We start from the raw sequence: 27,604 nt of genomic DNA on the forward strand, positions 1-27,604 counted from the left end.
AGGAGTATCAGAGCCAGAACCACCAGGCTTAAGGAACAGCTTCTTCCCACAGGCAGTGAGAATGTTGAATGACCAAAGGAACAGTTCATACTAATAAACGAGACTAATTTTTAAAAATATCTAAATATCCAAGAATAATCATTTTTATAAATGAACACTTGCCCTGGATATGTATTATTTGTCTGTATGTGTGTGTCTCAGGGTTTTGCAACAAGGACTGGAGAACACTGTTTCATCGGGTTGTACTTTGACTTAAGATGCGACTTGACGTAGTAGGTTAGATGAGGGACTGAACAAATGAAATGTAAATGGATATGGGAATGGAGATTTGGACGACATTCATCAGAAGATTAAAACCAGTGTTGACTGGTTGTGCCGAACCTCTTACTCAAGAGTCCTGTTTTCAAATGTATCGCATTTATTTCAGCGGCATCCCTACTATATGGGAAATAGGAAAAATACTACCGTTATATAGGGACATCTTGAGCCAAACATTCATAAGATTGTGCCATTTTCAAACAATAATTTTGATGAAATATGATAAAACTTTAATATGATGGTGTCTCAAAACTGCCCTGGAATTATCAACAGCTCAGTAAAAATGAATGTCAAACTGACTCTGTCAACAATCACTGATGAAAAGCTCCTGGCTAAATATTATTTTAAAAGCATTTATGCAATATTGACACTATTTTCATTATAGAACATGTGGCACAGAATGTGCTCCAAACAAGATCAAAAAAACATTTGAAATCTGAGTTGCTACAAGATTGAAATCAAATACAAAGGAGAAAATACCTTTATTTTTCAGATAGAGATCTCTCAATCAGAAAGAATGATCTGGGGATTTTGCATGAATGCCCCAAACATGTTCTCTGCCAACGGAAGGCTCAGTACAATTCCAGGGGCCATCTTTGCCACCTCCTTACCAATTAGTTCACACACCAACACTTCTGTCATTCAGATGAAATATTGTGTTGAAACTAAAATGTGATTAGTCACGGATTCAGAAAACTTCAGGGAATTTGTCCTGGATGCTTTGGACAATATTTTTGTACTCAAACTATGTTAGTATTATTATTATCATTTTCTTCTGCTTGCAATATCTTGTCACATGTTGAAGGTTACATTCCCTATGTCCCAACACTGAGATCAAGAGAGGGGATTTTTCTTTTATAGAGTGGAAAAGTGTTTACTGGTCAGAAAATTCCAGAATGTTCAAAGCGCTGCACTGGTGAACTGGATAACGCAGGGATTGCAACACCAATAATACTGCGCCCAACGTTACTTGTAATTGTTGCACCCGGATTCTCCTTCCATGGAATGGGATATTCACTTTGATCATTCGACTGCAGACTGAAGCTTTCACCTCATGTTAATTATTTCAGCAAATGTATCAACAGGATTCAGTAACCTTCACATCTGCAAAACTACTGCACACACAATCTGCAGGCGCGCTTGTTTTTAAATGGGACTTACAAGTTTCATTAGCAGGCTTTGCCCGAAGCCTAGAATTTAAATTAGATGAACTGTCTGTCAAATAAAATTTTTACAATTTGCAGAACTAATTACCAGAATATAATTTTATTTTCCCACATTTGTTTTATAGCATTGCACATTTAGAGCATTATAGAAACAGAGGTTATTGCGTATAAAACTCGAACGTGCGTTCCTCTGTCCATTAAGTGTACTTCCTGTTATATTGTGCAACATTTCATGTTTGTTAAAAGTTCTTTCTAGTAGATTTAAGGTCTTACTTCATTCAGACTTTAAACATTGCCTCCAAAAGGATCAACAGAAATCAATGAAGGACAAAGTGGAAAATGTCACCTAGATTCACATCGATCATTACAACAGATTACAGGCCCTTCAGTCCACAATGTTGTGCCGACCTATATACACTTACAAAAAAAATCCTTCCTATCTCATAATCCTCTATTTTTCTTTCATCCACGTGGCTGTCTAAGAGTCTCTTAAATGTCCCTATTGTTCCAGCCTCTACCACCACCCTTGGCAAGGCATTCCAGGCAACCAAAACTCTCAGTAAAAACCTTACCCCTGAAGTCTCTCCTAAACTTTCCTCCCTTCATTATGTAGAGATGTCCCCTGGTGCTTTCTACTCCTGCTCTGGGAAAAAAGATGCTGGCTGTCGACCTTATCTATTTTCTTATAATCTTGTAGACCTCTATTAAGTCACCGCTTATTCTTCTTTGCTCCAGAGAGAAGAAAAAAGCCCTAGCTCTGCTAATCATGCCTCATAAGATATATTTTCCAGTCCAGGCAACACCTTGATAAATCTCCTTTGCTTTCACAACCTTCCTATAATGAGATGACCAGAATTGAACACAATATTCTATGTGTAATCTCACCAGAGTTTGTATTTTGACATGCAGCAAGGTAACAGGCCATTTTGGCCCACAAGTCCGTGACACCCAATTTACACCCAAATAACCCTCACTCCCAGTACATTTTGAATGGTGCGAGAAAACCGGAGCCCTGGGGAAAACCCACGCAGATACAGGAAGTACGTACAAACTCCTTATAGACAGCATGGGATTCAAACACAAGTCATAATCACTGGCTCTATAAAGGTATTGCGCTAATCGCTACACCAACTGTGCCACCCATTTATAGAGCTTCATCTTTACCTCAGGATTCCGGAGCTCAGTGCCCAACTACTTAAGCCCAGCAGACCATAGGCCTTCTAAAGTGTCCTATCAACCAAGGTGGCATCCTTGAGAGAACAATAGATTTGGACCCCAAATTTTCTTTCACACTGTTAAATATCCTTCCATAATCATCTTCCAAAATGCATCACCTCACACTTATTCGGATCGAACTCCATCTGCCACTTTTCCATCCAACATTGCACCTTGCCTATGTCCTGTTTCAACCTACAACAATCTTCAACATCACCAACCTTTGCATCATCCGCAAACTTACTGACCCATCTCTCTACTTCTTCGTCCAGGTCATTTATAAAAATTACAAAGAGTGGGGGGTCCCCAGAACAGATCTCTGCACAACTCCACTAGTCACAGACCTCCAGGCAGATTACTTTCCATCCACTACTACTCTCTGCTTTCTATGGGCAAGCTAATTCTGCATTCACACAGCCAAGGTTCCATGGATTCTATGCAATGACTTTCTGAGCGAGTATCCCACAAGGAACCTTATCAAATGCCAAATCCATACACACATCTACTGCCCTACCTTCATCAATTTCTTTTGTTACCTTTGTTTTGTGAAGAAGCGTATTTAGCACCACCTATAAAATGTCCAAAACTTATCAAAAAATCCTACTCTCATTGCAGTCGAGTCGATTGCTCACTGTCTCGGGAACTTTTTGGGATCCACCTTATTTATAGACTTCTATATGCATTTGTCTTGAATCGGTTTCCTGATTCTCACTTAATCTTTTCAACCCCATAGTAATTGGTTTGGATGAAGTCCTCAAATGCAAAGAGAGACTATGAAACTTTCAACCCTTTCAATCTGCCTGCGTTGTTCACTGTCTATCCAAAATATGGATCTGATGTTAATTTCTGGATCATTTATTGAAGCAACTTTTATTGAATCAAAATGGCAAACTGCATCACAGCATTGGGGCGACTTCTCATGAATGGAGAGACTGGAGTTTTTGAAACTGGGACAGAGAAAGATTGATGCTTGAATTCATTATCCAAGAAGCATCTGATGGGTGGGAGCAACAGGAGTGGTGAATGGTTAAATCCTTAATTATTTTAAAATAAATTTAAAACAAAAATAATTTTAATGGTATTTAAAAATGTGTAACTTTTATAAACAGTCATGGCTCATTAGGAATTAAAATAATTCACGCTATATAACTTTTTTTTATAAATTAAAAAACTATGGAGTTACCATGGAGTTTTCAGAAAGTTAAGATTAGATGCAAGAAGGCATGCATAAAAATTTATGTCACAAGTTTTAATTTGATATTGAGAAATGACATTCGAACCTTGCAGAAACTATTAATGGGCCTTAGTGAACAAACCAAACTTAGGACGTATTAAAATATCCAGTTTGCCCAGTCAGCTTTATCAAACATCCAGCTGTCTCAGGAAGTCGCACAATATCCCATAGAAATTCATTTCAAAAAGTACAATCTCGGTTTGTCTTTACTTAGAGCAGCTGAGACCCATGGTCATCCAAATGCATAATTTCATCCAATCCAATGTCTTGTTTGCACAAGCTGCAAGAACTCGGAACCAACGGTTGCATACTTGCTTGCAACAAACACTATTCGGACCTAAGAGTGTCACAAGGACGTAAAATGTTGTTGCCTAATGGATGTAACAAGTAACAGAGAAGATGATTCTTCCTTTTGAAATTCAAATTGAACTTCAAAATATTAAATTGCGCTGCTCCCATATTGTGACTGGAGAGCTGTAACACTAGATTGAATTTGTGACACATCTGTCCCTTGGCTAATATATTCTAAAACTTAATCCAACTACATCTATCCGAGAGAAATCATTCAGACGATGTTCAGTTTTTATCCAGGGGACATTTAAATGAGTGCAAAATTTCTTCTTAAAAATGAAAAATATTAAATATCCTCTCTCAGTCAAACTACAGAGAAAGTGCTTAACTGGCAGCTCCATTCATTATGGGATCCTGGAGCCAGTAAAATGGCTGCAGTGAACAAAGGTAAATGCGAATTCTGCCTTGCCTGCAGGAAAAGGAATCTCAGGGTTGTACATGATGTCAAGTATGTACTCTGACAATAATTCTGTAGCTGGGGGGACTCAGCAGGTCAGACAACATCCCTGGATAGAAATGGTCAGTCAACATTTCAGAATGGGCACTTTACTAAGACCCGTTAAATGGTGGTACTGTTTTCCTTTCCATTAATATGGAGGCTTTGCATTGCACTTTGACTCTCCAAAAAGCTCAACTATTGAATTAATTTGTAGATACTCTGCAGTTTAGCCCAATTTACACACATAAAGTCTCTTGCCTGACAAAGCTCTTGCCAGTTTTGATGAAGTATCATTGACCTGAAGCATTCATTTTGTTATTCTCTCCACAAATGTCTGACCTACTGTTTGGCTGCAGCAAGTAAGAAATTCAGTTCATCACAAGATAGAGAAGCAGAAGTAGGCCCATCGAGTCTGCTCCGCCATTCTAATCATAAGCTGACCCATCCTCCCATTCAGCCCCACGCCCTGGCTTTCCCCCTGTAAACTTTGATGCCCTGACTAATCAAATACCTGCCAATCTCTGCCTTAACTACACTCATCAACCTTGCTTTCACAGCCACCTATGGCAACAAGTTCCACAGACTCTTGACCATCTCTGGCTAAAGACATTTTTCTGCACTGTGGTTTGAATTGACACCCTTTTATCCTGAGGTTATGCCCTCTAATCCCAGAATCCCCTACCATGGGAAACATCTTGGCCACATCTACTCTGTCCAGGCCTCTCGGCATTCAAAATGCCTCTTCCCCCCTCATATTTCTATACTCCAATGAGTTAAGTCCTAGAGCCAACAGTTGTACCTCATATGCTAAACCTTTTATTCTAGTACAGGGGTTCTCAACCTTTTTCTTTCCACTCATGTACCACTTTAAGTATTCCCTATGCCACAGGTGCTCGGTGATTAGAAAAAGTTTGAAAACAACTGTTTTAATCGTACCTAATTGACTTATTAGGTGCAAGGTTTCAGGACTCTAAAGGAAATGGGCCAATGACAATTTTTCTCATCAAAATAGATCAGTAACAATTGGGTCTAGAGCAGTGATTCTCAACATTCCCTTCCCACTCACATACTACCTTAACCAATCCCTGACTAATCACAGAACACCGATAGTATAGGGATTACTTAAAGTGGTATGTGAGTGGAAAAAAGGTTGTGAACCACAGTTGAGTAAATCTTCTCTGAACCCTCTCCAACAATCGACATGTCTTTTCTAAGATAAGGTTCCCAAAACAGTACACAGTTCTCCAAGTGATGTCTCATGAGTACTTTAGAGTCTCAACATTCCATCCCTGCTCTTAAATCCTATACCTCTAGAAATGAACGCCAACATTGCATTCGCCCTCTTCACCACCGACTCAATGTGGAGATTAACCTTTAGGGTATCCTGCGTGAGGACTCTCAAGCCCCTTTGCACCTCAGAATTTTGAATTTCTCCTATCTAAATAATAGCCTGCCCATCTATTTCTTCTTCCAAAGTGCATGCCTCCACTTTCCAATATGGTATTTAATGTGCCACCTCTTTGCCCATTCTCCTAACCTATCCGTCTCTCTGCAGCCTTTAAGTATCCTCAACACCACCTCCCCAACCATCTATTTTGATATCATCTGCAAATTTAGCCACAAAACTATAATCTAAATAATTTATATACAATATAAAGTCACGATCATTGCCATATACAGATGTACAATGTACAGATGTACTGAAAGTTTTATTTGCTGCAGTCACACAGGTTCATATGTGATGTTAATCTGAGAGCAATGTGATATTAACTATGGCTTAATGCAAACTTCAGCTCTTCAGTGGTTAGTTGTGGACTTGGGTCCTATTTCCTGATTCATTACTATAAAATCTAGCCTAGAACTCTCAGAATCTGGTGTACTATCAGAAGAACTGAAGGTAAATCAGGAGGATGTGCACATTCTGAAGAATGGGCGAATTCTCCACATAGTCAGTATACTCCTACCACATCTGGACATTATTGGTTGGCCTTCGGTATCACATTTTTCTACCTTCCACATCAAAATACATATCACTGAGTGTAAAACCATGTTGTTACTATATTCAGCTGTTAATTTGATCATCCAAGTTTATATGATGATCACAACATAATGACTCGCTGATCTAGTGACATTCATAATCTTCACTGGAAAACATATCTGCAATTTCCATCATCTTCAGGTTGAAAATCTCCATCCAGTAGCAAATGCGTCTGCAGTCTATAACCTTTATTAAATGCTGGATCAAAAGTGAATGCTAGTTTACATTATTTCTCCCTGGTGAATCAAAATGTTTTTCTCCACATCATGGAACACGTTGTCCACTAAACCTGTTCTGGAAAGCAAATCAGATGGCCTGGCTTCATTCAGACATTTGCCTTTTCAAACTGAAACTGGGGAAGGGGAAGAGAAAAATGGAAGCAATTCAATACATGTTGCTTGGCCAGCCAACACCTCGTTCAGATCAAATTTAAAAAGGAAACTAGTCTGTTTACTTTATAAGGCGTGAATGACACAACCGACCAAACAGGAGAGTGACAGTGGAATGGGTGGGGGCAGTAGAGGCAGGATGGAAAGGGTTCATCTGATACTGGAGACACACTGCAAAAGACCAGCTCAGTAGTTTGCAGACGTAGCATTTCTTTAGCAACACATGTTCGGTCAGGCACCATTCTAAGCAGGTCTGGCAAGGAGCGTTCGCTTATGTAAGTGTGCAGCCAATGTTGCACAATCATGACTGAATATTTTGAAAATGTCATTGCCACTTGACAAAAAGAGGATTTCTGCAGAAATCCAGGCATGGCTGCTGGATTGTGGCCAGTGCACACACACAAATCGTGCAAGCATGTGTGTGTATCCATTGTCTACAGTAGATATTTTTAAGCTGCTCACAACCCACCTTATCCCCACCCCACTCCAATCCGCCCCAACATTCACCCTACCCTCCAGTGTTTTCATGACTGACACGATTTGTGTTCACCTGCCTCATCTATAAGTTATTAATTTGTAAAGCAGAGAATCACAAGTACATGGCCTTCATATTTGTTAGCAAATTTCTAATATAAAAGAGTTGTGAGCCAAGAAGCCAAGGACGAATCAAGGACAATGAAGCTTCCATATTTTTCCTTGGGATGGGGATGCAGACTACGGTTTTCCACTTGGCCTTTAGTGTGATTTACTGCACCAAGTTCACAGTGTATGCAAAGAAATGAGTCTCTTCCTGCCAGAGAAGGTTTTGGTCTCATTTTAATTACATGTCGATCAGACCCTGCAGTAAAACTGAAAATATTGCACGATGTTAATTTGGATTCTGGACACTTGAAGCAAGAAGTGAGAGCCCACTCCTTACATTCTGCTGCTCGTGACATCTGCAACGGGTTTTAATAGATTGCTGCATTTACAGTTACACCCGCATACCATTTTAGCTGTCTGCTTTCCAAAATAGCCCGAGATTAAAAATGCTGAATTAATTTCGATTAAACACAGGCAGGGAAGTTTGAGCACGACGCCGATTTGATCAGAAAGAACTCTGGGCAACGAAATCCTACCGTCAATTATCTGCAAGGGCACACAACTTGCAGAAGGAACATAATAAAAGCATCCCAATAACTTGGTGTTAATGCTAAATGGCCCGTGTAAAGCGAATAATGAATTGCAGCTCAGTGTTCATTGACTCCGCTTCAAATTGTGTCACTTCCAGAAGTAAGAAGATATAGATGAAAACCAGAAAATAACGGTCTGTGACATTCGCGGAGTTCAACGCTGTAATTCGTGGAGGACACATTACCGATAGTTAAAGACGAGATAGACTGACCTCCGCCTAGAATAGAGATAATATTGCATTTGGGGGTTTTCCTCTCTTAGCAATTTGCTTCACGTTCCAGGAATTGTTTATTTGGAACTTTCCAACTTGTCCTCAGTGCTCTAGGGACGGAGCTTACTTCACCGTCTCTCCATGGGGCACAAGTGACTCAACGCACCCACAGAAAATAACACCCCGACCGACCAGAACCGCACACTCGTCTGCAAACATCAGCCCCGAAACACGAAATGAGTCGAGCAAGCACCGACTCGAGCGTCATATTCCCTAAATCCCCCTCAGTCGCAGAGACGTCCGCGTAAATTGGTGTTCTATGGCATTTTAAAAATTCTTGAAAATAATGGTTATCAGCGACATCTGGGCTGTTGCAAGAGTGCCCACACACAAACACGTCCCTTGATCAACTTTATCCGTATATTTTTCTGCACACCTTGTACAAATCTCGAGATTAACGCATTCAATCGGTTACAATACACACACAGAAATACTGGAGGACCTCAGATGATCTCAGCAGTTCCTCCAGACTTTCTGGGTATTGTTAACTGCAACGACCACACCGTCTGCAGGCTTTCGTGTTTCACTCATAATATTTTCCCTGATGTCCCATTGGAGTTGACTTTAGGACAGCGTTTGAATCGAGGCGAGCAGCTGATTTTTTTTTTAATGCAAGTTTCCTCTCGTACAGCAGGTCATGAACGTAAATATTCTCTCCAAAACCCGAATCATTTTTCATTGAATAGATTTTTTTTTCATGCTCTGTCAGTGCGAACACCAGCACATTTTGGTCCATCGTAATTTGCAAAGTTCCCTCGTGGGAGGAATAAATTGTCAGATGTTGCAACAGTTTCAAGGCAAATCCTGTCAGACATATATTTTGTAGTCTGTTCCGTTTGATAAACGAACAGCAGTTTGGTCCCAGTGAATAGAGAAACTCGAGAGCTGCAGATAATGGACTCTTGACAAATACTCATGGCTTTTCCTTGACCATGGTGCGAGTGGTTTGAGAAAATGTTGTACAGGAATGTAGACGTACAAGTAGAAGCAGTGGACACGAACTTTATTGGCCGAGGTGGGAACCGTGCACTGGGCACAGCCTTGTCACAAGCGGTGTTGGTAGGTGGGCATAAAAAAAAGTGGAGAGGAGTAACATTTGATTCAGCATTGATTTTCCAGGGAAGGGGCTTTTTTCATCCACACCCGGCTGGTCTATACAGACAGTCTCTTCGTCACCTTCTTAATAGCTCATCAAATCGATTAGTTCGTAAGGCAATAACAAATACCGCCGAGCTCATCAGTCTTCCGCCCCCCGACCCAGTAAACTTCGTGACGGTCCCTTCAGGATTGTTCGGTTGTGATGGTTTGAGCTTGAAAGAGACGAGGAAAATTCCAACGCACAACTCAAGAGGGTCCCCGCGAATCCGGCAACACTAGCAGAGCCTTTGCCAGCGACTCGAAAGTGTCCTGAAATGCCAGGTCCACACCACCCACTTCAAGGGGCTGTTAGGTCGACCCTCGTTCCAACTCTCAACGCCCATTAATAATTACGCATTTTCCTGTCGCTGAACATGAAACAAGCTTTGACGGAGTTTAGAAGGACGAAGGAGACGTCCTGGTATAAGCAGTATGGAGGGGATAGAAGCAGCGAGGTTTTTTTTCTCCTTTGGCAGCCCAGACAAGAACGAGGGGACACGTCCTTAAGATTCGCGGTAAATTTCAGGCAGAGATGAGAAGGAACTACTTCTCCCAGAGAGTAGACCAGTGGTTTTCAAACTGCCCCCAAACTTTAAGTAATCCCTATGCCATGAGTGCTCTGTGACTAGTAAGGTGGTATGCGAGTGGGAAGAAAAAGGTTTGAAAATCAGTTTTAATTCTACCTAATTCTGTTCACGGTTTCATAACTCCAAAGGAAATGGGCCAATGACAATTTATTTCAGTAACAATTGGGTCTCGAGCAGTAGTTCTCAACCTTCCCTTCCCACTCACATCCCACCTTACTAATCACAGAGCACCATGGACTAGGGATTGCTTAAAGTGGAATGTGAGTTGGGGGGTGGGGGGAGGTTGAAAACGACTGGAGTAGTGGGATTGCCTGTTTAAAGGAAGCAGTGGCTTCACTTAACGTAGTAGACACAGAAGAATGGGGGAATTCAGGGTTGTGGGGTAAAAGCAGGTCGACAGAGCAGAGTCCACGGCCAGATCAGAATGGCGGAGAAGGTACGACGGGCCGGATGGCCGACTCCTGCATTACGTCGTAAGCCAGTTTAACTAATATCAAGAAAACGCAAATTATTAGGAAGTCTGTGGGCTCGAGTTATATATCATTTCGCCCAACATAGTATCGAGTTTTGGAAAAGATCTGCAGATACTGCAATGTGTAGCCAAAATCTGCTGAGTCGCTCCAGCCTACGCTTGTTCGTGTCCAAATTCCCCGGAGTTGGACGACGCCAGCCGCATTATGAAGAGAACGCCAATCAAAGTTCGAATAACAGGAATCAAGATTTAATTATCCGAATGTGATGAAAATCATAATTCCGGATGTGAACCTGACCGAGGTTTAACTTTGTTTCCACCCGTTTATAATTTAATACAACCCTGGAACAAAGGCAACTTCAAATCCTTCCGCTCTCTTAAGGGTTGGTTGTGTTGTGTTTGAACTTCATCCAAAGCCAAGGTGCCTGGAAATTCAAATAATGCCCTGCAAATGCTGGGAATCTAAAGTAAAAGCAGAAAACGGTGGAAATACTCAGAGGGTCAGCGACTCCCGGTCAGAACTGAAAAGAGCGGGTTGAAACACGCAAGTCTGCAGACGCCGTGGTTGGAGTAAAACACGCTCTCGCAGCATTCACGGGAGGTAAAGATACATCACCGACGATTCGGGCCTGAGCAAGAAGCATGAAGGCGTCAGAATAAAGACCGAAGACTCGCGGGCGGGGAGGGAAGGAGACCAAACTAACAAAATTGCATATGACAGAGGAGAGGTGAGAATTTACTTTGGCCTGGTGAAACAGGGAAAAGGGAGGAGAGAGGTGCGCTGGGGGGGGGGGGGGGGGTCGATTTTTAAAAAGTGTGTTGCACATCAGGGAGGGCAAACCTGTTCTGGTAAAGCCAGGTGAATACGGGAATAAACTCATCAAGGTCACTCGGAGCAGTTAGAGAACAAGCACGTAGACATAATCATTTAAGAGAGCTGCTTGAGTCCCTCCAGATTCCATCATCTACTGTGTCTTACATCTCCAACGGGAGATGTGGAGTGGAAATCGTGGTGTTGATTCTACTGGAAGGGTTTCAGCCAAGCTACTGTCCGGAACTCGAGAAAAGTGGAGCCTGCCCTTCGATCGTCTCCTCTTCTATCCCAGTTCCCCAACGGACACTCCCAATATTTCAGAAATAAATCTACCTCCTCCTTAAATGCCTCCGGTGGTGTGACTTCCTCAAACCTCCCGGGTAGTGGATTGCAAAGATCTGCCGCCATCGTCTGCAGGAACATCTTACTCACCTCGCCTATGTTCCTTCGCCAGAGACTCTCGGAATGGTGAAGGTGCCGGACATCTACCCGCAGGCTCATGCGTTTCCAAAAGAATGCATGCACCCGCAACCTGTCGGTCTCTCTTAAAACGCTGCAGCTCAGAAATGGGCCTTTCGGTCCGTCTAGTCCGTGCCGAATCCTTATTCCGCCGGGTGCCCTCGATCTGCACACGGACCATCGCCCTCTATCTCCCTCTTATCCATGGAATCCTCTCGTTCCAGGAATCAATTTACTGGGTGATCTCCAATCTTAAATAGAGGGAATCAATAATAACGGGAACTGAGAAGGGTTTAAGATGTCTTCGGGCGATTATGTCTTTTTAAAGACCATCACGTAGCTTTTTGGTTTGTTTTCACAACTCACCAGTCGCGGGAAAAAAACAACACGAATGTGATTGTAACAAGACATACATACTTTGAAATGCGACCGAAAACATTTAAAGTTTTTTGGGGCTTTTTTTATGGTAACGTGCATCTCTTCTAAAGTTACACACTCTCGTGAAATACAATCTCGCATTCGTGCTTTCTGTATTTTTTAATTTTAAAAAATAACTTGAAAATTACTTTGGAACCGCAGCAAGTCCACAGTGTCGAGCGGAAGAAAATTTGTTGCGTTAAATGTAAAAATTATTGGCTTTTTAAAAAAAACAATTTCCTTCTAAATATATCTCAGCCAGGTGAACCTTCTGAAATGGATCATCAAGGGAAAAAAAATGCATCGTATTTAAATTAATTGGTGGTACAACTGCCTTGCATTTTTACAATAGTTCGGCCAGATTCCTACTTCACAAGATTATATTCTAAAGTTGGATTGCATTCTAAAACTTGCATCGCCGAGAAAGATCAACGTCTATTTCGACAAAGCCGCCAAAATTGTAAGGAACTTTTCAACAGTTATTCAATGTTCGAGTTCGTTTCTTTAATATGATAAACGTGTCTTGACGATACACAGGACGATTTTAGAAGCTACTGTTTGGAAGGTTCACGCTCATAGTGAAAGGGTTTCATTTGGAAATACATTCATCCAATAAATGGTAATAATTGTGGCAATTGGCTACTCTTATTGGTTTCGGGAACAGCTTTCTCCATTATCACAGGAGTATTTTTTAACTGCCTGTCTGTCCACGGTACTCCCCGGACTGCAGGCAAGGAAATAATTTAAAAAAAAATACAAAAGGTTTGACAACACTTTTGAAAGGTCATCATAAATTCTATTTTGAAGAAAATGACCGGTTGAAGTTTATATTGCTGCCACAATTTCTCTTCCCGATGGCCTTCGAAGCTAGTTTTGGAACCACCACCCCCTCCCCCCACCCAAGCAAACAATTATTTTCCCACTGTTAGCAGTAGGTACGGTCAGGAATACAGCGCCGAGGACTCATTAGGAAAGTTAACGATTTACACCTGGTGCATTGGACCCGGACTTAACTTCGCACATTTTATTGAAATAAACCTTTGAAATAAATTAAAACTATTGAAATAAAACTATTGAAATAAATCAAAACTATTGAAATAAAACTATTGAAATAAATCAAAGCTGAAAGCACGATTCTCGCCGTGATTCTTCGAGCTAACCATTCAAACGTTAAAACTTGAGACTTGTTTAACCCCCAACTTTACAGATCTGTTCATCTATTCGTTTGTTTTGTAATGTCGGTACCCTGGATCTTAAAAATTATTTTCAACTTTTCCCCATTCATTGTACTGACTTGAATCTATCGATTGAACTGCGATAACCGAGGAATCAAGGATGGTTCGACATCAACAGATCTTTAACTCAATCTCCCATGTTTGAATCACACACAGAAGTCGGGTCTGAGCACTGGAAGGAACATTTTGCCAGTAAACTACAAACTATCCCACCTTGCGTTCCGCTTTCGAGAAACAACTTTTTTGCTTTTTTCCCCTCCCCCTAATGTAGGAGTTGATTCTGAAAATATTGGGTGGGATTAATTATAAATGCACAAAAATAATTTATATTATTTGTTATCAGATATTAAATAAAGAGTACTTTTTAATTAAAAAAAAGTTTGTTCCTTACAATTTCATTAACACGATAACTCATGCCAGCCGAAGTAACGAGGATATTTAGGTCTATGTATTGTTAAGTAAGTAATCTTTGGTTAATCAGTGTCCTTTGCATCCGAGACGGGACTTGAAGCTTCAAGTGTTAATGACCCACCAAACATCTACTCTTAACGAAGCAAGAATTGATCCCTGTGATAAAGTTCTCTCGCTGCCCTCTCTCCTCGGGAAAGTCAACGTGCCCCCGCCACACAATTGTGTCTGCTCCCCATCAAGTCCATATCGCTTAAAATCACAGCTGCACACATTGGCACGATTCATAAAGCAATGACAGCCGTTTCTTGAACATCAGCAGACACTCCAGATGGGGCGGCTTGTGATGTCGACCTTCCTCTCACTGAGTTTTTTTTTCTCCCAACCGCTCTGACACAGGATGATTTCTATTCTGTTTGTGTTCGCCTGAACATTAGTCACGGTACCAGATGCCACCAAATGGATATAATCCTACATGCACATTTGTACTTTCATTCTCAGGGAGGGGGGGAAAGAGGGTTTTTTTGGCACACACAATAGGCAAAGTGTTGATTTGCTCTGCATTGATTACCTTGCTGCGGTCTGCGGAGCTGAAGGCTGGTCTCCTGGTGTCGCTGGGTCAGAGCCTGGCGTCTGAACAGCCATGTCACTCGTACTTTTATCGGCGTGTTTGTCCGTGTCGCAGTCACCGGCTTGCTTCTTCATGCCAGCCACACCTGCTAATGTCCTCCCTCTGCTTTAGTTCACGAGAGTCCCGGCCCCTCCGCCGCCACAGTCGCTTTAACAAAACGGAGGGGGGGGGGGTGAGAAAGAGTCCTCAAAGCCGATAAAAGGGAGGTCAAGCACCCCCCCCCCCCCCCCGAGTCCTCGGGTTTCCCTCCGGCAACTTCGACAGAGCGCCTTCAAAGGATTAGGTGGGTCAGAAGCGAAGAGAGAAGCCCACGGGTCTCCCAGCTCCTGCTGCCAGGTCAGGCCGTAAGTGGAATTGCCGGAGACGAGACGAGGATAGATACATGCAGCCCAGAGTTGATGCGTCTGGAATGCTATTAGTCACCCTGTAGGTACAGCAGCTGCGTCTCTGATACCTCGGGCAGCAGCTGGATCGGATTCCAGTGCGACCAGTATCACGCCCTCCTGACCGAAGGAGGGCACAAACCTCCTCTGACTTCTCCGCACCGTCCGGGCCACGGGGGTCTCAGCGTCGTACATCATTCTCCTAAACCTGGAGGAAAACTTCTTAAAACTCAGCCGGACTTCCCTCAAGAATCAGAGCGTTTTGAAATGTGTATCTCACAGACAGGTGAGTGGCAGGTCAAGTGGTGATGTCTCGGCGTGGGCCGGTGCATCTTTCATTGGAGTTTAAAAGCTCACACTGGAGGAACTCGGACGGTCTTGCAGTGTCTAAAGATGTATGACGACGTTTTGGGACTAAGCCCTTCTTTAAAGTATAAGCCTCAACCTCCCCACCCTCCCCCACTCACATATCACTTTAAGTAATCCTTTATTCACCACCGAGCACTCTATTGCTGGGAGGAGGCAAATACTGGTATAAGCAAAAAATCAGGAAGACATTTTTCATCGTCTCCAGTGTTTTTTATATTAAACTCTTTATTTCTCTAAGTGTGTAGGGCTCTTTTTTTATGATAAAGGAACCAATTCCTGCTTGAATTAAACTCTGCATAACTGTTTAATCCAGGGTTCTCAACTTTTTTTAACCACTCACATACCACCTTAAGTCATCATCTATGTTCTAGGATGTAGGTAGGTTCTCTGTGGTTATGCTAAAGTGATAGGTGATGGGGAGGTCGAGAACCACTGGTCCAGCGTGCTCTCTGCTCAAGCTTACTCAAACAGAGAAGCATCAGGTGGCACAGGAGCACAGAGATGCTTTGAACTCCCTGCTCCCTATGGTGAGAACGGCTTAGGCACAGCTCTCACATGGACAGCTTTGTCCTTGTAAGCAGTCCATGATTTAGGACCCTGCAAGCTGGGTTGGCCTCTCTGCATGGGGGGGGGGGGGGGGAAGGAGGAGGAGTCTAAAATTCGTGGGCATGGGTTGAATTTGAGAGAGGACAGAGGGACCACTTTTTCCTCTCAGAGGGAGGTGACAAGCTGACAGAGGAAATAGTAGAAGCAGGTACATTAGAACACTTAAAAGCCATTCGTACAGATATATGGATAGAAAAGGTTAAGAGTGATAAGGCCAATGGCAAGAAAATAGGACCAGTTTAGGGAGATCACCTAATCAACATGAACAAGTTGGCTGAGACCCTGTCTCTGTGCAGTAAAGTTCTGTAACTGCATGACTGGTAAATATGCAGAAAAGACTAATTAGCATCCTGAAGGGCAATTTCAAACAAGCATCATTGTACTCCATCAATTAAATATTGATGGAACACCAGGTTACCTCTGTGTGCTACCATTTGGCAAAGTATCATTTGCTTCATCCGAGATGACCAACATTTAATCAGGCCATAAAATAAATCTGTCCCTTTGAGCACAAAATTAACCAGAAAATGATTTGAATTTGGTTTGAAAATGATTTGGGTTTTTTCCTCCATAAAAATGCAAACCCATCTTTAAAAAATGCTGAATACCAAAGGACGTGTATTTAAAGTGGGGTGAAATTTGAAGGAGGTGTACGGGTCAAGCATTTTTCTCTTTTACACACTGAATGGGGTAGGTGCCTGGAACAGGCGGCAGGGATAGCAGATACAACAGTAGTGTTTGAGGTGTTCTTTCTACACAAAAAAGAGCTGGAAAAATTCAGCCAGTCACACATTTCATAGGAAGCAAAGATTTGGCAAATGGAAGTAGCATGGGTAAGCTGGGCTGAAGAGACGGGGTTTTTTTTTGTTGTAAAACTATTATTCTATGACTCTATAAAGGAAACAATCACACCTATAACCTGCTCAATTGGTTCCCCATCCACCACTGTAAACACTCAGTGACAAGGTGAACTGCAGCTCTGGGCACCTCTTAAATTTTCAAGATCACCACATCTCGAGGTCACCGAGGAAGCAACAGTGACATCAGAGGCATTCAGCATACATGACTGATGTTGGGTCAAACTGTTGAAACTACCCACCTAAAAGTAATCGTGATATATTTCCACCACATGGACTTCCAACGGTCCAACAAGGCAGTTTGCCATGATAAGGCTGACGCTGTTGAAAGTCTGAGACGACATAAATGACTCTCCAGGAATTATTACAGACTAATTTGAGGAGCTACATTGTTCTATTTAATACTCTGCTAATTACCCGAATGAGGGAGATAGTGAGTTTGTAGCAATATCATCACAAGATATTTCATTTATCTTCCATTTATTCCCGGGTAAAACCAGGGACATTCAAATCGGTGTGTAAGCTCCTTTGCAAAAGAAATCTATCAAATCACTCAATGATAAGCATGGTAACCAGATCCAACAATCAGTATGAGATGTACTGGAGGCTGTCCTGATTTATATTTATTTTAAAGTTCATCCTTTCCTGGTGTCTTCAAGAAAATAAAGTCATGCAGCAGATGTCTTGTGGTTTAAAATACCCACACCTGCTGCCAGGGCTTACAGATAATAGGAAGATTGGCACTAATTTGTCACCAAGCCCCTTCACTCAACATGATTAAACATTTACATGTCCTCCTGAAAGCAACCTTTCAATTACTAGACTAGGAATCATGATCTTGGCTTAAAGCTGGAAGGCTCTCAGACAGTAACATTCATTGCTCTAAGATCCATCATTCACAGCACTATTCACAACACTGGTGGAAAGGCAAATGAACCGACACAGGGAACTCCTGCTGCAGTACATCCATAGACTGCTCGCAGTCACAACCATTTTTTTCCCAATTGATGTACAAACTGTGGAGATCTCAAGATAATAATGCAAGACATCTGTACTTTTTGAAGCTCCCTCTGGATGTCCTGTGGCGTTGAGTTCAGGTCACCTCACTACAAAAGGATTAGGATGCTATTGTGAGGGTGCAGAGGAGATTCACAAGGATGTGGCCTGGATTGGAGAGCACGCCTTCGGAGGATAGGTTGAGTGAATTTGGCCTTTTCTCATTGGCGGGACGGAGGACAAGGGGAAGGCGTTGATCATGTGGATGGCCAGAGGCATATTTTCAGGGCTGAAATGGCTAACAAGAGGGGGCATAGTTTTAAGGCGTTTATGAGTAAATAGGGGGGAGATGATGTAAGAGGTACGTTTTTCACATAGAGAGTGGTGGGTGCATGGAATGTGCTGCAAGCAACTGTGGTGGAGGTAGGTACAATGAGAGCTTTTAAGAGGCTACATGTGTAGAGAATTGAGAAAAATGGAACGTTATGTAGTAGGGAAATTCAAGGCAGTAGGTTATTAGGTCATCACAGTACTGTGGGCTGAAGGGTCTGTACTGTGCTGTAGATTTCTATGAGCTAAAAAAAGTAAAATGGACAAAAACAATGAGAATAATAATGCCACACAGACTACTGACGTCATGGTAGGCTGGAGAACTTCATCACTGGGAGAGTGGAGCAAACTGCCAGCTGAAGTGGTGAATGTAAGCTCAATTTTCATAAAAATTTGGACTAGTACATGGATGGGGAGGGGTATGGAGGGCTATTGGACTGGGCGCAGATAAATGGACCTAGACAGAGAAATAGTTGGGCATTGACTAGAAGGTCAAAGGGCCTGTTAGTCCTGTAGTATTTCTGAAACATTAAAACCAAACTGCAACATCACATCAATATCATTGACTTAATTTGCCTCCAAGAAACAAAAGATGATAGACAAATGACCTAAAGGCCAGTTTTATGAATTGTCTAACAACAGTGGGGTAAAAGGCAGGGAGGTTTACTCAAGACAATCTGAGAGTTAAGGGCTTGACAGCTGATGGCTTGATCAGCAGAGCTGATTGAAGTCAAGAGAGTCACAAGAGGCCAGAAATGGTGATCTCAGATATGTTTGAAGGGTTGTAAGGCTGCGGGTGTTGAGGGGCAGGGACTAATAAACCTGTGGATGGATTTGAAAACAAAGGCAAGAGATTAAATTTAGATAACTTTTAAATGTAGACATACGGCGTGGTAACAGGCCATTTCAGCCCATGAGTCCGTGCCCCCCAAATGACCTACCCCCACCCTCCTGTATGTTTTGAACAGTGGGAGGAAACCAGAGCCCATGGGGAAAACCCATGCGGACATGGGGAGAATGTACAAACTCTATACAGATTGCCGGCTCTGTAAAGGCGGTACGCTAACTGTGCTGCCCCAAAAACAGTGACTTTGCTGGACAAGGTGTTCACTGAGGGGGTATGTCTTGGTAGCAGTTAATAGAGAGTTCAGTTTAGCTCAAATTCACGACAGGTGGACCACAAGAGTTTGGTCAGGAGAGCCTTTTATTGAAAATTCACCTTGGCTTGAGGCATTGAAAAACTTTGGCACATGTTTTGCGCATGGTGCTCAGCTGTAGTCTGAGAAACTTCTTTTTGGAATTGTGTGCAGTTATGTAAAAAATGTTGGCTTTGAGTTCAGATATTTTCAGTTGTATTTCCTGCTAGGTTTGGAATCGTATCAGCTTATAATCAGACCTGACTGACGATCTCAACCAGAGAGGCCCAGGATGGTGAGTGAGAAATGAGATATGCTGCATGCAGTGTTGAGGGGAATGCTTGTTGCAATTGTGAAGGGAGATGTTAAAGAGAGGGGGAATAGGGTCAAAGTTCACAGCTTCAGTTGCTATTGGAGAGAGAGGACAAGCAACCACAAGAGCTGTCAAACACTCCTCGTATGATAACCCTTTGATTCCATGGAACCTAGAAAATGACAGCACAGAAAAGGGCCCCTTCAGGCCTTCTAGTCTGTTCCAAACTATTTTTATGTCTAGTCCCACTGACTTGCACTCAGTCCATATCCCTCCCATTTATACACCTGTCCAAATTCTTCTTAAATGTTAAAATTGATCCTGCATTCACCACTTCAGCTGGTAGCTCATTCTACATTCCCATCACTTCTACACTGCATGAAGAAGCTTCCCCTAATATTTCCCTAATCCCATGTCCTCTGGTTTGTATCTCACCTACCCTTAAGGGGAAAAAGCTTGCCTTCATTTACTGTCCATCCCCCTCACAATTTTAAATGTCTCTATCAAATCTTCCCTCATTCTTCTATGCTCCCATGTTAATACTTCGTGAGTTGGCAACTTATGAGTTAGTGCCTTGATAAGAGATCAATGGTTTTACTTTTGATTTTATTTCATCTGAAAATAAAGTCTACTTCTTGAACACAATGCCAGGATGTGAAGAAAGAACTGCATAGCCAGTGTTCGAGATAAGAACCATCCCCTATTGCACAATTGTTCATCATGTATTAATAGACATGAATATAACAATGTGTGATCCTGGCCAATATGCAGCGCAAAAAACTTGGGTAACTTTACACAGAATAGATTATCTTCAAATGAAAGAGTGACTGTTTAAATTGGAATGAGGTTCCTGGAGAAATACTTGCAAACCTGCCAGCTGAACTCCAGGAAATACAGTAAAAATTCATTCGATTTCAAGCAGCTTAAAATATTCGAACATTTTTTAGCCACCAAAACCCTAATTAATCCTCTACAGCTGCAAAAGAGGATTTAGCCATCCCCTTCCTCCTGCCAGTTACAAACAACAAACAAGGATGGTTCTGTTTTGATCTTTTAAGTTTAAAATAATCGCACTTTTTCTTGACAAACAAAATAACGATCACAGATTTAACGTAAGAGATTAATGTGAGAGACACAAGGGAGAGGTGTGATGGGAAAGGAGTCGACCTCTGCTCACATATTAATAGCATGTAAAGTAGTTTTAAAGAGATAGGAGTAAAAATGCTGGAGGAACTCAGCCAGTCTCGCAGTGTCCATGGGAGGTAAAGATATATTACCAACGTTTCAGGCCTGAGCCCTTCTTCAAGGAATAAGCAAAGAACAGGAAGGTGTCAGAATAAAGTTGGAAGACTGGCAGGGGGAGGGGTCCAGACCAACAAAAGGTGTGAATTGAATATGATGAGAGGAGAGGTGAAAATTGATATTAGGCTCTGTGAAAGGAGACAGAAGGAAAAGGGAGACAGAGCTAAGGGAAAGGCAAAAGGAGGAAGAAGAAGTGGTGGAGGGGTGGGAGAGAGAGAGAGGGGATTGGTTTAACAGAAATTGAAGAAGTCGATATTAATGACATCCAGATGGAGGGTGCCCAGATGGTAAATGAGGTGTTGTTCCTCCAGTTTGCAGGAAGACTTGGTCTGGCAGTTCATGAGACCATGCACAGACATGACAGCAAGGGAATGGGATGGGGAATTGAAATGGGCAAGGATTCTAATTTTACTTGCACGCTAATGTGGTGCTGCACAAGTTCCTTTTTTTATTTAATTTTTTTTAATTATATTTTTTAGACACAGCTCATTAACAGGAAATTTTGGCCCATGAACTTGTGCTGCCCAATTATACTCAATTAACCTACGTTAAAGTACGTTTCAAACAGTGGGAGGAATCCGGAGCCCACGGAGGCAACCCATGCAGACGTGGGGAGAACATACAAAGTGTGTAGATTTGAAACCTGGTTCTGATAGTTGGTGCTGTAACAGTGTGGCATTAACCATGCCAGTCACATAAAAGGGGCATTCATACATGTAATGGGAATTTCAGTGAGGATCTAGAGCAGTTGGGAAGGTGGGCTAAGGAGTGGCAAATGGAATTTAACCCCAACGAGTGTGAGATGTTGCATTTTGGTAAGTCAAACCAGGGTAGGACATGCACAGTAAATGGTGGAGCCATGGGGAGTATTGTAGATGAGAGAGAGAGACCAGTGTTCTGATGTATAGTTTCATGAAAATGGTGATTCAGGTGGACAAGGTGTGGAAGAAGGCATTTGACACACTCTCCTTCATTGATCTGGGATATTGAGTTCTAAAATTGGGACTCCATGATGAGTCTGGTCAAACTGTTAGTGACACCACACATGGGTATTATGTTCAATTCTGGTTGCTCAGTTGTAAGAAGGTTATCAATCAATTGGAAGGGGTGCACAGGAGACTCACCAAGAGGTTAAAGATGAGCTCAACTGAAGAACGGCTCAGGCCCAAAACGTCTCTGCCTACTGCTTTCCATGGATACTGTGTGACCTGTTGATTTCCTCCAGTACTTCTGTTACTACACTGGACCTCAGCAACTGTAGACTTCTTGTTTACCTTAGCTTCCATCATCCACACCCATATTCATAACGGGAAGCATTGAGAGAGACATACCACCTTTGAAATGCTGCCTGGAGATTATATGTCTTCATGAGCTATTGTATCTACAAGCAAAAGTTTGTGTTTATGTGGATGATATAACTCTGACCTATTTCTGAGAGATCAGTGATCTATAAGGGTGGCATGGTTGGCATAGCATTTAGCGCAATGCCTTTACAGTGCCAGTGATCGGGATCGGATTTGGGTTTGAATCCTGCACTGTCTGTAAGGAGTTTATATATTGTGCCTGCGTGGGTGTTCTCCGGGGACTCTGGTTTCCTCCCAGTGTTTGAAACGTATCAGGGTGTAGGTTAATGGGGTGTAAATTGGGCGGCATGCACTCGTAGGGCCAAATTGGCTGGGTACAGAGCTGTATGCCTGAATTTAAAATATCAGGCAATGTCAGCTCTAATTTTAAGTTTATTCATTAAATAAATGAGAATGGTTCTTCTGCGAGGTCTAACAGGTTATCTCAACCATGAAAAGAGCACAATTTGCAGAGTATCAGATTACATCTAATTATACATATCCATCTCGACGAAAGATCAATTATTCCCAAACAAGGGCAGCAAGAGAGCACTGCTGTGGGGTCCACTCAGGACCCTGATGGCCTTGGGAAAGAAACTATCTTTAATCCTGTTGGTGTGCTATTTCACATTCATGAGGCTCTCCCCCCCCCCCCTCCCGCCCCAACTATGGGAAGAGGGAGAAGAGAGTGATGGGTCCTTCAGTATTTGGGCTACCTTTCCTAGGCAACAGGAGATGTGGTTAGAATCTGGGGGTGGGGGGGGGGGGGGGAGTTTGTTCTATTTTGTTTTATAAGAGGGAAGTTTTGTTTTGTTGATAACATTCTTATAACTGAGCTGGATTCACCACCTTCTGTAGCTTGAACATAAACTTCAATTGGGTTAGAAATGCTTAATTTTGGCCATTGTTTGAGCTCTTCAAGTATCAGATACACTTTTTTCCCCAATCCTGGGGTCGAATGTTCCCACAAGCCTTGCTGCTGAGACTGTCAACCAGGGAGAGCTTTCTCCTCAGGATACAGAACAGATTTGTTGCATCCTCTCCCAGGTAACCGTAAGTCATTCTGAGCTGTCAACGCTCTCATGCTTAACGTGGGCTCCCTGTCCTTCGATCCAGCTTCAAAATCTTGGTCCTTTTTAAGAAACCTTGTAGCTACATTGGTCACCTTATGCAAACTTCCTGCGTAACCTCGTTTTGGCATAGCCTTCCTTCAGCTATATCCGGAATCTACCTTTGGCCCTTCATTTTCTTGACTGTTAAAGCTCAGTTGTGTACAATGTCAGCTCTCAAACAAGAGTCATCAATCCTGGGCTTTACTTAAATTTCATTTGTTCTCCTCTTTCACCTCCCCCATCCTCTAGTCTATCACCAACACTTTCCTTCCTCCAGTTCCCCACCTCCTTCCTTCCTTTCCTTCCGCCAGAGCATGTATTCCTCAGCCCTGTGTCTCTTCCTCCTATCATCAATAAGCTTCTTTGTTACATTTCTCCCTCCCCTCCACCCCAACCCCACATTTGGGCATCTGCCCATTTCTTACCAGTCCTGGTTAAGGAGTTCAGCCTGAAATATTGACCATCTACTGCTTTCCATGCATGCTGCCTGACCCACTGAGTTCCTCCAGTATTGCTCCAATTTTTCAGTGTCTGCAGTTTAACCTCTGAATTCAACTTCGTGAGTGGTGATTTCTCATTCGACTGTACCTGTTGAGACCAAGTTTACATGGATGTCACACATCACTTCCCAATTTAATTCCATTTAAGATTCAATGTATTGTCACGTAATAAAGACAGGGCAATATACATGGAATTTTTTTGCACCATCGGCAGAAATTGCCTGATCCATCTCCTACAGTCAGAGAAAGAGAAGCAAAAGAGAGTCCCTCAGAGTCACTGAGTGTCCGTGGATATACCTCTACCGCTTCTGCAGCCACGGAGTCCAGTTCAAACCTGAGCTCAAGATCTGAACCAGCACCAGCGTCCTCGGCACCCTCTCGCATTCCAGTTTCAATACCTGGTACCCCTTCACCCAGTCCACAGCCTGTCCATTAATTACAGGTTTAACTCAATGTCTATTGCAAGGGTGGCCAAACTTGCTTAATGTAAGAGCCATAAACGATAAGGCTCAGATGCTTAAGAGCTGCAGGACATGAACAAAATTCACACATACATTTTTATTGTTACATACACATTTTGTTACAAACATTTTAAGAATGCATATTAAATGCAATATTTATTCATGCCTGCAGTTTTTAAACTGTTAATTTGTATTACTTTCAGTACAAAATTAGTCTTATTATAATTATTTTTATGACTAAAATACAATACTACAAATATCAGGATACTTAAGATGCGAGTCAGGCAGGCGAGGGGGGGGGTTGGAATTTATAGAATATTTGAATTTTCCATGAGCTGCATATTAAGTGTCAAAGAGCCACATGTGGCTCGCGAGCCGTGGTTTGGCCACCCCTGGTCTATTGCTTTGAGCATCTGGTGATAGAATGGATCAAAGCGCACCTCTCAGTCACTGGACCCATTTCAATTCACCTATAAAAGAAACTGTTCCACTTCCCCTCAGTCTCAGCCCCTCACTTCCCCACAGCCCTCTATTGTTGGCTGAACCAAGTGTTCTAATGTTTTAACTGTAATTTTCCCTATAACTCGCATTTTGTCTCTATAACAATACACCCTGCACTTCTGTCTGATTAACACACTCCCTGCTGTACTTACATTTTGCCTGGATAGCCTGCAAAATAAAGCTTGTCTCTGAATCACAGTACATGTGACAATAAACAATTCAATTCCAGATAAGATCAGAGAACAAATAAGTAATCCTGAGAAGCAAACAATTGGAATGAGAGAGAGGTAGGGGAGGTGGAAGAGTTTTTGTAAATCTAGACATGTATTTAGCTGAGTTGATCAGACTTCCTGGAGGGTATGTATGGGGAACACTGATGGACTGTAACTTAGAAAGATTAAATGTGAATTAGAAATCTCCAGGGAGTAGCAACAAATGACAGGTTCACCACTCTTGGTCCTAAGATCAAAGTCGAGGGCAAATTACAGATTGTGGTTCAGAGCAAAAGTGTAATTTGAGACAAGAAGCCGTGTCATTTGGGCTTTCCTCAGGCCGCAGGTCAATCTTGTCACATTAGAGATTCAGATACCAGGTCATGCCATTTCTACGTTTATAAGTATAGTATTATTCATTTAGATCAAGTTAAATAAAGAATTACATCTTATAACTTCAAATATATAAAAAACAATACCTCAGTCTACAGCCAGCTGTCAATTATTCACTTCAAGAGTAGAGTTAGGCCTTACTTACAACTGCCAAACTTTAAGAATTATTATAGAGCCGCACAATTAAGATACCTATCAGATTTTTATCAAACAAGGGAAAAGCCAGATTGGACCAGATTAGAATTAGATAAAATAGGGGAGAAGATACCTGAACACATATTATATAAATGGGATGAAAAATTGGTACAACGTAGGAGTTCTCCAGTATTACATCATCTGCTCAATATTTGGAAGAAGATTCATGTAGAAAGGAATAAAACAAATTACCAATTACCAAAACTAATACTGACGCAAAATCAGTTACTCCCTTTTACAATAGATAACCTTTCCTTTAGAGAATGTGAGAAAAAAGGGATCAAAAGAATAGAAAATTGTTTTTCAGGAAATAGATTATTATCCTTTGAACAAATGAAAGATAAATACAATATAACTCAAGATACAGTGCTGGCATATTACCAATTGAGATCCTACTTGAAGGACAAATTAGGAAGCATTCTGAGGTTACCAGAGGGAAGTAACTTTGAATATGTGATTACAGATACAATGATAATCAAAAGATTTATAACAAATATGTATATTAAACTTCAAGAAAAGGAGAATGAGGAAACAAATGGTAAAACTAAACAAAAATGGGAACAAGATTTAAATATAAAGATAAAAAAGGAAACATGGGAGAAGTTATGTTCTGGAACGATGAGAAATACAATAAACACGAGGTTACGTATGATACAATATAACTGGATACACAGGCTATACATTACACCTCAAAAGTTAAATAAATGGGTCCCATCAGTATCTGATAGATGTTTTCAATGTAAAAAAGAAATGGGAACAACAATTCATGCAATCTGGACATGTGAGAAAGTAGAAAAATTTTGGGAAGATCTAAACCAAATATTAAATAAAATTACAGAAAACAATATACCAAAGAATCCAGAGATCTTCCTCCTAAGTAACATAAAAAACAAAGAATTTGGAATTGATTTGGAGGATGCACAAAAAAGATTTGTTAAGATAGCTCTAGCCGTAGCAAAAAAATGCATTATGTCAACCTGGAAATCGGAAGATAATTTGAAAATACAACAATGGTATATAGAAATGAATAAATGTATTCCATTAGAAAAAATAACATATAGTTTAAGAAATAATATTGAAATATTTGAACAAATATGGGAGCCTTACATGAAACACAATAGTGAAAACCTACCAGGGACATTCACTACCTAAATTAACGAAAGGAGAAGGAAATGAAAAGAATTGACTCAGTGGAATTTCTTGTTTATTTTTATTGAATGACAACATTGTTTGACTGGTTTAATGTATCTTAGATTTTGTACTTTAAATGGATGGGAGGAGGGAGGGGAGAAAATGGCACTGTATATATTTGAAAAGGAAAAAGTATGTATCATGGTTAATGTGGTTTATGGTGTGAAAAATAAAAAATTTAAAAAAAAGAGTATAGAGTTAGTATTGCTCATAACGAGATATCCGAAAAGACAATGATATTTGTAGAATAGTTGTTAGATCTAGGTTTTAAGATAATCCATGTGAGCAAAATTGGCTAATTATTAACCATCAGAAAACACTCCTGATGAAGGTAGAAATACATAACTGACATTTCAGGCTTGAGCCCTTCATCAAGTTGTGGAAAAATATCAGCAGGTGTCCCCCTGCTCTTTTGTTCGGACGCCTGCTGACATTTTTGACCATTCTTCTCCCACTGGCGCTGCTCGACCTGCTGCGTTCCTCCAGCAGATTGTATTTCTACTTCATCAGTTCCTGTGTGTCTCCAGAAAACGCACCCTTACTTTTGTAAAAATATTACTTTTTTTTAAAGAGGGGGTGGGACCCATCTCAGCTCATCCAGAGCCCTGACTCTGGAGCACAAGACTTTACAGAACTGAGAACTCAGACAG

General features: G+C 41.6%; 1 protein-coding gene across 7 annotated transcripts in view; it reads right to left on the bottom strand.

The window, feature by feature from the left end:
• The window catches only part of rbm20 (RNA binding motif protein 20), a 183,592-nt gene that overhangs the window by 124,904 nt on the left and 31,084 nt on the right, over positions 1–27,604 (bottom strand). For 6 of the 7 annotated variants that reach the window (XM_069900081.1, XM_069900078.1, XM_069900080.1 and 3 more), the window contains 2 exons: positions 23,927–24,089; positions 14,695–14,901 (listed from right to left, as the gene is read on the bottom strand). In XM_069900081.1, the coding sequence (XP_069756182.1) occupies positions 14,695–14,828 (134 nt within the window). In that variant the 5' untranslated portion in view covers positions 14,829–14,901; positions 23,927–24,089. The remainder of the gene's footprint in view (positions 1–14,694; positions 14,902–23,926; positions 24,090–27,604) is intronic. The other variant, XM_069900082.1, reaches the window with a different exon arrangement.

This window comes from Narcine bancroftii, chromosome 10 (assembly GCF_036971445.1).
Source record: "Narcine bancroftii isolate sNarBan1 chromosome 10, sNarBan1.hap1, whole genome shotgun sequence".
In the NCBI taxonomy this organism is placed as follows: domain Eukaryota; kingdom Metazoa; phylum Chordata; class Chondrichthyes; order Torpediniformes; family Narcinidae; genus Narcine; species Narcine bancroftii.